The sequence below is a fragment of the Thermobia domestica genome, unplaced genomic scaffold (assembly GCF_964235325.1).
Source record: "Thermobia domestica unplaced genomic scaffold, izTheDome1.hap1.1 HAP1_SCAFFOLD_395, whole genome shotgun sequence".
In the NCBI taxonomy this organism is placed as follows: Eukaryota; Metazoa; Arthropoda; class Insecta; order Zygentoma; family Lepismatidae; genus Thermobia; species Thermobia domestica.
Genome location: NW_027656106.1, coordinates 17,098 through 29,279, shown reverse-complemented (window position 1 = coordinate 29,279; position 12,182 = coordinate 17,098). Strand labels below are relative to the sequence as shown.

At 37.6% G+C, this 12,182-nt stretch overlaps 1 protein-coding gene across 1 annotated transcript in view; it reads right to left on the bottom strand.

Moving 5' to 3' along the window:
* The window catches only part of LOC145676824 (uncharacterized), a 62,006-nt gene extending 50,631 nt beyond the window's left edge, over nt 1-11,375 (bottom strand). The window contains exons 1-2 of the mRNA XM_081747604.1: nt 11,093-11,375; nt 2,576-2,775 (exon numbers count right to left, since the gene is read on the bottom strand). Coding sequence (XP_081603730.1) covers nt 2,576-2,761 — 186 coding nt within the window. The 5' untranslated portion in view covers nt 2,762-2,775; nt 11,093-11,375. The remainder of the gene's footprint in view (nt 1-2,575; nt 2,776-11,092) is intronic.
* Nucleotides 11,376-12,182: the final 807 nt, after the last annotated feature.

Here is a 12,182-nt window from a genome sequence, read left to right as displayed (position 1 = left end):
GACTTCAATTATAGATTCGTTAATTCTTACCATAATTATAGAGCACTTATTTTAAAAACGAAACTAGTATTTCGTAAGAACTCAGATACCTTTTTTTAATTGGAAATTACGAGTTTATTACCAGGATTATAACTGAGGATTATATAAGAGAAGATATATTCCTATCTTCTCTTAAAAGAATAACTTTCACTCTCGAATATGATCTACAAAATTTCAATCCATTGACTAACTCTAAAAAAATTGGATACTCTGATTTCTACGTGACAACTACATAACAAAGTGAATGAAAAATTCTAAAAGGTAAATCACTATAAATAAATACAGATAGTGCCTGAGTTATGGAAATTCGACATACAAAAGAAATTTCCGGTATGAATATGAATGGTACTTACATCTGAAATAAGAAGTAGTGTTAAATTTCTCCATTCTATTTTGATAACATCTAGTGAGTGAGGCATTAATTAATTAACTATTGTTGAACTATTATCAATTGTTATTATTATTAATTTATTTATTTTTCAACCCCTGGCGTTGCAAGAATATAAGCTTCTGTATCCAATTTATAAAACATATTACTTAGGCCTAATTGAGTTTTTGAATTGCATTATTATTAAACAGTATTTCCTCGTACATTTTCACACTTGTTTGCAACAAATATAAGGCTATGATAAAAATTCAACTTACGCAAAGAGCCCCACAATGATATATTTACGTAAGTCGAGGCGCAGTGTCATGATATATCACGAATTAAACTTTTTAACCCTTTTGTTTTAAAATTCCCTTTAGTTAATGCTACCTAATTTTTAATTCCATTTTCTCTTTGCAAAATTAACAGCGTATAGTTCACTAACAAAATTACCCTGGGAAAAAGATCTACTAATACTCTTTTCCAAATGTGAGTGTTAAAAGGTGAAAGTGTTATTTTGTAAATAGGACTCACCATAGGCCGTTGTGGTGGAAGAACATATTTTGTTCAAACATTTGCAAATAGTTTTCTAAACTCTATGTTATTAGTTGTATACTTCTGTATATAGTTTTCTACGAGGAATGGCTAAAAAATAAAGGACTGGCAACCCTATCAGTAATGCAGTGGGGAGCGCATGCGCGCAAAGCAACCTTGAGTCTTCGAAAACAGATTATATACATGAGCTGCCGCTCTCGGTCGGATTTAGTCTGTGAGCAGCGACTGAAGAGTGAGATGTGCAATCGTCGAGGAGGATGATTTAGATTTCTGGGCTTTCGGCATCTAAGGACATTTTGCCCTTCACGTTTCGAGGGATGACGTCCGTCGGCGAAGACACAATCCGTGGAAAGGGAAGGAAGAAAGGAAGCGGAACTTACAAAAACTTCACGCAGCACCAGAAAGACTGCTGGAAGCATTTTCACTGACACAATGAAACGCTTGGAAGCAGAACCGGACTTGTTAATGAAAATCTTCACTGGTGACGACACGTAAATCTTTCAGTATAATCCTGAAACGAAAAGCCAATTAATGCACCGGAAAACTCCCTCATCACCGCGAATGAACACGGTACGCAAGAGAAAATCAACGGTCCCCTACTAATTGAATGGGTACCGTCAGGTCAGACAGTGAATAAACAATATTATCACCAAATTTTGAGGAAGCAAGGAGAACGCGTGAAAACAAAGGACCCTCTTGTGGAAAAACAATGAATGGATTGTGCATCACGATAATGTTTTTTCTTTTCATACTGCTTTAACCGTTAAGCAGTTTCTGGCAGCTAAGAGGATTCCAGCGTTGGAACGCCCATCTTATTTCCCGGACTTGGTACCGTGCGATTTCTCTTTTTCCAAAAGTGAAATCCGCTCCCAAGGGAACTTATTTTCAGACAGTGGAAGAAGTGAAGAAAGAAATGGTAGCGGTTCTCAAGACAGTGACACTTGAAGATTTCCACAACTTCTTCCAATAATGGAAACTTAAATGCAAACGTGTATGCGCAGAGGGAAGGGGGTATATTCAAAGGGATTACCTCTAATTTGTAAGTTTGTCACAATAAACTGTACTTTTGGCACCAGTTCCGTTATTTTTTTTTAGCCAGACCTTGTATATTCTGTTAGTGGCATTAAAAATTCAATATTTAAGAATAGATGTCTTTAAGTGAAGATGTGTAAGAATCTACTTCCAATAAAAAAAAATAGTAAATCAGAGTTTTCTGGATTCTGTCTTCTAATACAGGACTGTTATAAAGTTTTTGCTATAAAACAGATGCTTGTAACTTTCTTTTATATATAAAATAATGATATTGCAGTGAGATACATTTTAAATTGTGCAATGATCTGTAAATTTTTGGTCGGCAAGAACTACAACAGCACTGTATTTCAAGGAAATCCTCTTCGAAGATGAATTTGCATAAAACTAGGAAAATTACTTTCGAAGACCCCACGGAGGGTTAAATAAGAAGCAATAATCATTTTTCGATACAAAGCCAGTGTTAATTATTATTATTATTATTATTATTATTATTATTATAGCAAGCAGCACTTACGAAAATTTCTTGTTCGACGAGTGCTTCAATTTTGAAACTATCCAAAAGGATTGAGTACATTCACTAACCTTGAATAATTCTCTGAAATACGAACTGCACGCAGATAGAAGCATTTTATGAGCATGGATTCGCTTTCCTTCACAACTGAGTGTTACATCTACAAGATCCTCTTCATTTCGCAAAGTATCAAATGCTGATGTGATGTGCTGGAAATAATGATTCCATCGCAAAGAGAAACGTTGACTCGAGCCCATTATCTGAAATTAATCTAAAAAGACATTTAAAAAATAAAAATTCACCCCAGAAAATGTTTTTATATATATATAATTAACTTTATATATAAGACAGTGTGATCTACTTATATGTTCCTCAAAAATTAACAAAAAAGTCACTAAATGCGTAACACTTACAGATATTTTTCTTCTCTCTCTCTCTCTCTCTTCCTTTTTCGCAACGGTATTAACAGTTCTCTTATGCTCCACAAATACTTGACATAAAGGTTGGCACATTCCTTATTACAAAATCCTAGATAGCAAATCCAAAAATCTGAACTTAAAGTCTTTCTTAATCCCTCAAGTTTACATGCACAAAAATGAATTTTCCTATATTCTCTCACATAGAGTAACGTACATCGTGTATAAGACGAACGAGTCATCTTCATATGGATGTTATTACCAAACAAATATGAACAAAGTTCTTCTACTAAGTTTCGCGACTGTTGGTATAAAAACGAAATACAAAGACAGAATAAAGTAATCACATGCTATTATTACACCTCTTTCGATGCAAGTAGTGGCACGCGTGTAGAGCTGTAAGATCCCCTCCTGGAAGCCTTGTTGAGTGACCTTATTCAGTTCACTGGTAACAGCTTGATGGTTATCAAAATGGAGTCAAACCTTAACCTATGCCCTTTCAGCTTGGATCTGACTCTGTGGAACAGAGAGAAGACTGTTGAGGCTAGGTCGGAAGAATATGAGGGTCGTTGGTGCAGGCAACTTGCTTCTTGGCCAAGAACTTGCTCAGCAAGAATTATGTTAAGAAAAGGTACGTTCACGAATGAGAAGCCAGTCATAAGAAACAAGAATATGTACTCTCACATGTCAAAGTTTCTTCATGAACTCATGCATAACATCTTCGTAAAATTTTGCAGTGACTGTGTGACCCTCAGGTATGAATTCTTTGTGAACTACACTTCTCCAGTCGAAGAACACCAACAACATCGTCTTCATGCGTGACTTCTGAACGTGCATTTTTTGACGACTACGGAGAGCCTTTGCCAACTCAACCTGCTGACAGGTGCTTCCTCCTTATTCTCCGTGCTACTATTTGCATCGACAGAGGAGGAATCTACGTGGAATAACAACATGTGTTTACGGTTATTCCGAATTTTTATTTTATCTTTAGGTCACCAGTTTCAAAACTTACTAGGCGACTGTGTAATCAACATGTAGATAACAGTCACAGGAAACCACAAAAACGGATATTTGCTGAGAGAAGTTCATATTAGTATGAGGTCAAACATGCAAATTATAAACTGCTAAGAATCTACAATTCATTGACAAGGAACATGAGTGCACGAACGGAGGAAAATTTTAACTTATATATAATGCCTACATAACTTTGAACATATACAGTAAATAAATTGATATCAGGGCCGCGGTGGCTCAGTGGTAGAGCGTTCACCTCTGGTGCTTGGGGTCCCTGGTTCAATCCCAACTCGTGCCAAGTTAACTTTGTGGTGGACAAACACCGTGTGTGTGGTTTTCCTCGGAGTTCTCCCGTTTCCTCCCACTTTCTTCATTCTACCATTTCATCCATTTCTCATCATAACCGTCTCCTTTAGCCTAGCCGGCATAATCGTGGGACGTAAAACTCAAAGATTTCATTTCATTTTTTTAAATTGATATCAACACGGTATAATTTTGTAAATTTACACGGTTTCAAGATAAATATCTAGGTAAAAATGCATATAATATATACGTACGTATACTAGCTGAAAAGCCCGATTTTCGCACGGGGAGAATAGGTTTATGGGAAATATTTGAATCCGTTTCCGCTTATAATACGAGGGGAGGAGGGGGCTGGAAAATTCATGAAATCACCAAGAAAAAAATAAAAATTGAAACTTATCATTGTAGTTATTAGAAAGGTCATTTATTGTAAACCTCCCGTCCCGTATATGATCATTTTATCATTTTTATTTCCTTTGTTATAGGTTCTGTAAGAAGATATGGCGGAGGATCTAGGAAAATTAGAGAAGAATGAGCTTCGCAGCGTCATCAAGCTTTTTGCGCTGGAAGACAAACCCTCTATGGAAATTCATAAAACTTTGCAGGATGCTTTGGGGGAACACGCTTCTGGATATACAACAGCAGCGAAGTGGGTGAGGCATTTTAAGACTGGTCATCGTGAGAGTGAAAATGAACCTCGCTCAGGCAGGCCTTCAAAGTGCAGTGACCACGGAAAACATCGACAAAGTGCATGACATAATCATGGAGGATAGGCGTATATCGATCAAAAACATTACTGCGTGTGTGGGTGTCATAATAGCAGAATATTTGGACATGCGGAAGGTCAGTGCCAAATGGATCCCAAAATGTTTGAATGATGACCAGAAGAGAACACGGGTGCAGATGTCACACGAAATTTTGCAAACGTTTCAAAACCCTGTTGAGTTCTTGCGCAGTATGCTGACAGAAGATGAAACATGTCTGCACTACTATGATCCAGAGACTAAATAGCAATCCATGGAGTGGCGCCACAGTAGATCTCCTCGACCGAACCTAAAGATCAGCTGGGAAGGTGCTTGCATCGGTGTTTTGGGATAAGGACGGTGTCATCCTTATCAAATATCTTAAAAAGGGTGAAACCATCAATGCTGGGGTTTATTTCAACTGTTTGATTGAGCTAAAGGAGGAGGTTCTGAAGAAAAAACGTCGGGCAAAAGTGAGCAGTGGTGTTCAGTTTCTCCAGGGGAATGCACCCTCCTACAAGGCTCATCAAACCATGCAATTGCTGGTGGATATGGGCTTCACCTGTGTACCTCACCCACCCTATTCACCTGATCTGGCCCCCTCCGACTATCGCCTCTTCCCACATCTCAATAAACATCTCAAAGAGGAACTCATTGCGGAGGTGGAGGGCTGGTTTGCACAGCAGGACAAAACCTTCTATTTGCAAGGGTTAGAAATGTTGCAACATAGTTGTGAAAAGTGTATTGAGCTTCGGGGGAAATACATTGAATAATGTATTAAAATGGTTCTTCCAAGTAAATTTCTTCTTAGTGATTTCATGAACTTTCCAGCCTCTCGTCGTATTTGTTTCAATAAAAATGTAATGATAAAAATACCGAAGATATTCTATTTGTGGCATAAATATTGAAATACCCTTTCCCACAGAATAAGCCTTTAATCAAATTGATATTGAAGTGGGTCCTATCTATCTTCCAAAAGTAATTTCAAACGGGCCAGACTTTTACCCGTCCCGAAAACTATAAATTCGACATAAATCTCAGTTATTTATCACAGTTTATTTTTTATCTACCCCCTCCCCCCGTTCCCATGAGGATGACTTGGATTTGAACAGCACTGGAAGTGTCACTATTCATTTCAGCAACCCCTAAAACTATGGACTGCACACTAACAGTCGTTTTGCATTATTTTTAAATGTCACTCCTTCCAACTCACACCCCTTGGGGTAGTTCATCTCTACAGTATTTTTCCCAGATTGAACATCATTTGTCTACCATGTTTGGTTAAAATTGCCCCAGAGGTTTCGGAGTCAAGCGGAATATACATTCATACATATACATCCAAATATATATAGATAGATAGATATGCGAGCAACGCCTTTGGTGTTGCCTCTGTATATTCCCAACTCAGCTGACGTGCTTGTTTATGCCTAAATTTGGGATTAAATGTTATCGCAATTGTAACCTAATGGCATGACGAAACCAATTTGGATTCGACACTAATCTCAAGTCATATGAGACATTTTGTTTTTCACTCCTTCTCACTTTCATACCGATGGAGGCTGAACTTGGACTTTAACGCGGAGTGTAATTATTAATCTCAGCAATATCGACAACTACAAATTCGATATCAATATCGGCCGTTTTCGATTAATTTTATATGTACATTCTTCCACAACCCTAGGGGTGCTAATGGGGTTGAAAATTGACGTAAATTGTATAGCAGGGCGTCTACTAAAATTCCAAAATGAAATTACGTAACTTTTTCATGACCTTTTCTTTTTCAAACCATACAATTTAGTAACATTTCCAAGAGCAAATTTGGGTGCGAACTGAGCCGAACTTTCATGTTTGCTTTGCTAGCGATTTGGTAGCGTCTAAAGCCGACCACAGACACTTTTGGTGATGAATTTTGACGATTTAAAAAAAAAAAAAAAAAAAAACGACCTATTACTTATATTTGTACAGATGAAAAAAATCGTGACCCAAAAGCTAAATTTCTTGACTTTCATGATCATTTTCTGATTTCGTGATTTATTCATGATTTTCGTGAGAGATAAGACACCCTGTATAGGGATGTTATCAATCAACTTAAGGACTCTGATAACTGTTCTGACTCTAATATCGGTCATTTTCAATTATTTTTATCTCACCATCTCCCTCTCTCCCTTTTAGGAGTACTTATAGGGTGCTGAATTTGGATTTAAATGGCATGAGAAGTGTCATTGTTCATCTCAGCGATTCCAAAGACTACGGATTCGACAGTTATCGTTTATTCTTACGTACCCCCCTCCTCCCAAGGTGTGCAAGGAGAGTCTTACCCTCACTGAAACCCGGGTTTAAAGGTCAACGGAATTGCCACCACTCAACTTAGGGAACCGAAAACTATGGACTCGACACTAATATCAGTCTTTACATATCATTTTTATGTTTGCCAATTCCATTCACCCCTAGGACCTACTACAGGATGAACTTGGACTTACTGCCACCAATTAGGTTAGCGACGCTGGAAAGTAATGATTCGACACTAATATCGGCCGTTTTTGATAATTTTTATATGTCTTCACTTTCGGAATTTTTATGTCATCCGCTTTCCTCTCCCTAAGAGTGACAGAGGTCTTATCCCAACTCATAGTTCACCTTGGATTTAAGGGAAAACAAAGCTGTCACCAATCAACTTAGTGACCTCAAAAACTATCCACTGGACGATAATATCGGTCGTTTTTGATCATTTTATGCCTTCTCCTCCCCTCCTCCTAGGAGTGATAAGGTGCCTCGTCCCAATTCGGAGCAGACCTTGAACTTCAAGGGCAACAAAATTGTCATAATCGAAAAGTATGGATTCAACACTAATATCGGTCATTTTCAATTATTTCTATACGTCGCCATCCCTCCCCTCTCTTTGGAGTACTAATTGAAGCTGAATTCGGATTTAAATGGTATCGGAAATCTCACTGTTCATCTCAGCGACTCCCAAAAACAAGGGATACGACACTAACATCGGCCGTTTTCGATCATTCTTGAATGTACTTCCTTCCCGCTAGATGTGCAAGGGGAGGTGTTACCCTCACTGGGGCTGAACTTGGACTTAAACAAAACATCGAAACTGTCACTAGTCAGCTCATAGATCCCGTAAACTACGGATTTCACTAATATTGGTCGTTTCCCATCATATTTATGTCTTTCTCTCCTCATTTCCCCTAGGTGTGCCGGGGGTCTTACCCCGATAGGATTCTTTTTCCAGACTGCAAGTAATGTGTGTACAAATTTTAGTTAAAATTGCTCTCGATGTTCCAGAGTTATGGTGGAACACACACACACACACACATCCATTTATATATATATATATATATATATATATATATATATATATATATATATCGATTTAAAAGCAATTTTACACGCGGAATACAATTAAGCTACGGAAGTGACTTGTACCTGCAACAGTAAAATATATTTGGGGACTCACGCTGCAATGATATGTGTGAGCACAAAGCAATCGGGGTTTTAGTTTGCGATAGTAGGCATAATAGTTTTAATTGATTCCACCATGTTTTGCATTGCGTTACACTCCGCAATTTTCTAACAAGCTGGTACGGAATGAAAGTCGTTGGTCAATCTGCACAGGGTACACAAGTTTATTTTATGCTTACAAGCAGAATGCTACTAGTATGAAACCATGACAAGTGCTACTGAAACTCGTATCATTGTCAAAACCTACTCGTTTTCAGTACCCTCGCTTATGTGTATACTCACCTTCGCTGAAGCAACTGCTCCCTTCGGACGCATCTCCTCGCTAGCGCTAGGACCCCCAGCCTTACTCGGTTAGATAGCATTCGTGCTTTTTATTGGCCATCTAGCACAAGTTGTTTTGTGCTTCTTGCACTGCAGTTTTTATGCATACATCCAGACGCCGTATTTATACGCAAATCGTAAAATAATTGTAATATTTCAATTACTAATGATGGTCCCCTCGAATTCTAAGTATGCCATGTGAAATATTTTCATGTCGTCCAGCGCAAGTCATTTGGTAAACATTAAGAAGGAAATTAGTGAAAAAAAATCTTCAAGTTTTAGGACCCACGATTATGCCGGTTAGGCTAAAAGAGACGGTGATGATGAGCGAAATGAAGAAAGTGGGAGGAAACGGGAGAACCCCGAGAAAACCCACGAGCACGGTATTTATCCACCACAAAGTCCACACGGCGCGATATTAGTGAAAGGATTCTAATTTTTGAACAATTATTTCAAGGGGTGCGCCAAAAGTAAACCTGCACGCAAAAATATCAAAATGTACTACACTAAGTTAGATTAGGTTCGGTCAGATGTTCCTATTGTTTTCTGGGGTTAAGTTCCAAAGTTGGTCGTCCGATTCTAGCAACACTTCGAAAATTTACCGGAAAGAAATAAAAAAATTGCTTGTTTGTGTGCTTGATAATGTATAAGGAGAGTGAGTGTTGTAATTATTTTCTTACATAAACGGTTCTAAACATGGAACTATTTGGAAAGCGGAGGGAACTACTGGCACAAGGTTACATCATGGTAGGATTTTCGGAATGTAATGAGCATTAGTTTTGTACACATGGCTACTGATAATCAGGAAAATTATTAAAGTAAGTAACAGTCATGGCTTAATAAATATAAAAATAGATTGTAGAAAATGCAGGAAGCAAATAACTAAAGAAAAGTTACTTGTCAATGTAACGATAACATAACAAACATGGCGGCGAGGTTGAAGAACACAGGTTCCCATTCCCATTTAGTTGTAATAAAGACAGAAAACAATGTGCCCTGCGGGGTTCTAACCCTCCTTTACTTGCTGACGCTCGCTCGGCAATAATATTTGAATTAAATATTAAACTTTGGTATACAAAGGAACTAATTATTACGTTGTTAGCCGAAAACTATGCGGATGACCAACTTCGGAATAAATGCCCTTTTCTGTAGTTTCAATTCATTTCTACACTTACGACAAATTGTTTGCTTGTTTAGTAGTCCATATGTTTCACACCATTTTAACAAGTGACACTTCTTATTTTCTTAACAACTCGATAAATTTCCAAAACGATATATGACAATCTGGTCATTTACGCACCATTTCCACAATACCTTTCCCATAAATCGTAACAAATGTACCTTTGTAGTCCCTTCGGTCATGCTATGAGCAAGGTAGTGATTTCCTGATTCATATTGTATTGCCCAGCGAGCGCGAGCGAATGAAGGCGCATTAGAGCCCCGCTGGGCACTTTGTTTTGTCTTTATTACGGCTCAGGCTTGGGAACTTGAACTGAAACTGCGGGCTCAGGCTTGGGTCCCTGTCACTGCTTTGCCGTCCCTTCCGCCTCCACATATAATGCCGTTTTCATCAAAAACAACTAACAATTTTGTCAACCTCACTATTCCCTTCACCTAACTTTTATAAGAGGGTGTTTAGGTTCGTTTCCTGTGGGCTACCGTTTAAGTAAACAAATTTAATGATATCGGGTTTGATCCCTGAACGTCCTTATACTGATTCATGAAAGAAAACAGACCTTTAGACTAAGAAATACCAACCTACAAGTAAACATTAACCAACTAAGAACTAAACTGGTGAAACTCAGAATTCGAACCACGGACTTTTGATATATACCGTGTTCGTGATACACAACCTGACTCACACCTACGAAAAGCTGAATTCCTAAGCTAAAAACAGCAGTGGATCATACGACATAATGTGCATTTTTAATAATTATTATTAATTATTTACATTACTATGCGTTTCAATATGATTGATGTACTCTCAATCAAGTGATAATTAATTAATTACTTCTTACTAACGAAGCACTTATATAAAAACTGAGCTTTCACTCACTCTTCTTTACAAAAAATAAATTCTCCAATTATCTGATAAATATTGTAAAATTGGTGCGGTGATACAGCGGTTAATTCGTACATTACTGTGGAATTCGTAGTAGATGTAATGTATTTCTATGGAGATATGCATCTCACTGATACGAGCACAACATATTTTAATTACTTACGTACCGCCCTATTAAAATATTATCAAAAAATTCTTTTGTATATTTTGAAAATATGTGGAACCCTATTCTCAATCGGCACCAAAATAACTACTTACCTCAGTACCCCTTGGTTTTATGTCTTCTTGGCAGAATTTCCTTAGCAAATTCACAAATACAGTTATTACGTGGATAAAATTAAATATCTGTCTTCGTCACTTTATATATTTTACATGCAAATTTGAGACTATATGACCTGAATGCGGAGATATAGCACTTCACCGGAAACCCAAACAAACGATTAGTTTTCTTGGTAATGATATTTTAAAAATATCTCTTCCTGCTTCCTGTCAAACACTCTTTCTCCAACCTTATCAACAGTGATTCCAACCAATTTAATTAGAAGTTTCTTTGTGCCAATCTAAATTTCCCCTTATTACTTAAAAGAATCTGACGCACCGATAAGTCTATAAACCTATACGAAGTTTTATTGTACGTTCATAAAATTAAACCACAAGCGCAAATATTAATTGCGTTATTAACTACCATACCATTGGAATTACAACTTTAGATTCCACAACTTACAAATATTGTTTCATTTGTTTGTATATAAATATACATGCCTTTTGCTGTCAAAAGCAAAATTCTGATCTGGTTTTTCCCTCGAACGCAAAATTTATTTTGAATTTGCATCACTGCTTCTAACACTGTTGCCAACAGGGCCTTCAAAGTGTTCCAAAAAGGTTGACACAAAAACTTGCTGATCGAGAGATGAAATTACTCCAATTTGTTGAGAAATCGTTAGATAATATTTGTAAAATTCCTTGTATATGATCACTACACTGTAACGGTTTGCGTCAACTCAAAGCAAGGATCTACTTTCTAGGCCTTAAGGCGGATTTTCATGCCCGCGTTAGAACGGAAGCATCACATGTAGCGTATTCACCGTAAATTATTTTCGTTTTCATACATCCGTGCGTGTATTGCGCCAAATTACTACTCCCTAGCTAATGCGCATGCGTAAAATAGAAAGTTTGCGACTTCCGCCATGTTAGTCAGTGAATACAATAGTGTACGCGCGCTACTTCCGTCAGAATTGAACAAATTTTTACTCTGACGCGAGTGTAGCGCGCCATCTCCGATGCGTGATTTCATTGGCTGTTTAGCACAATCGCTCGCAACTCACGGAGGTAAAGGACACATGAAAAT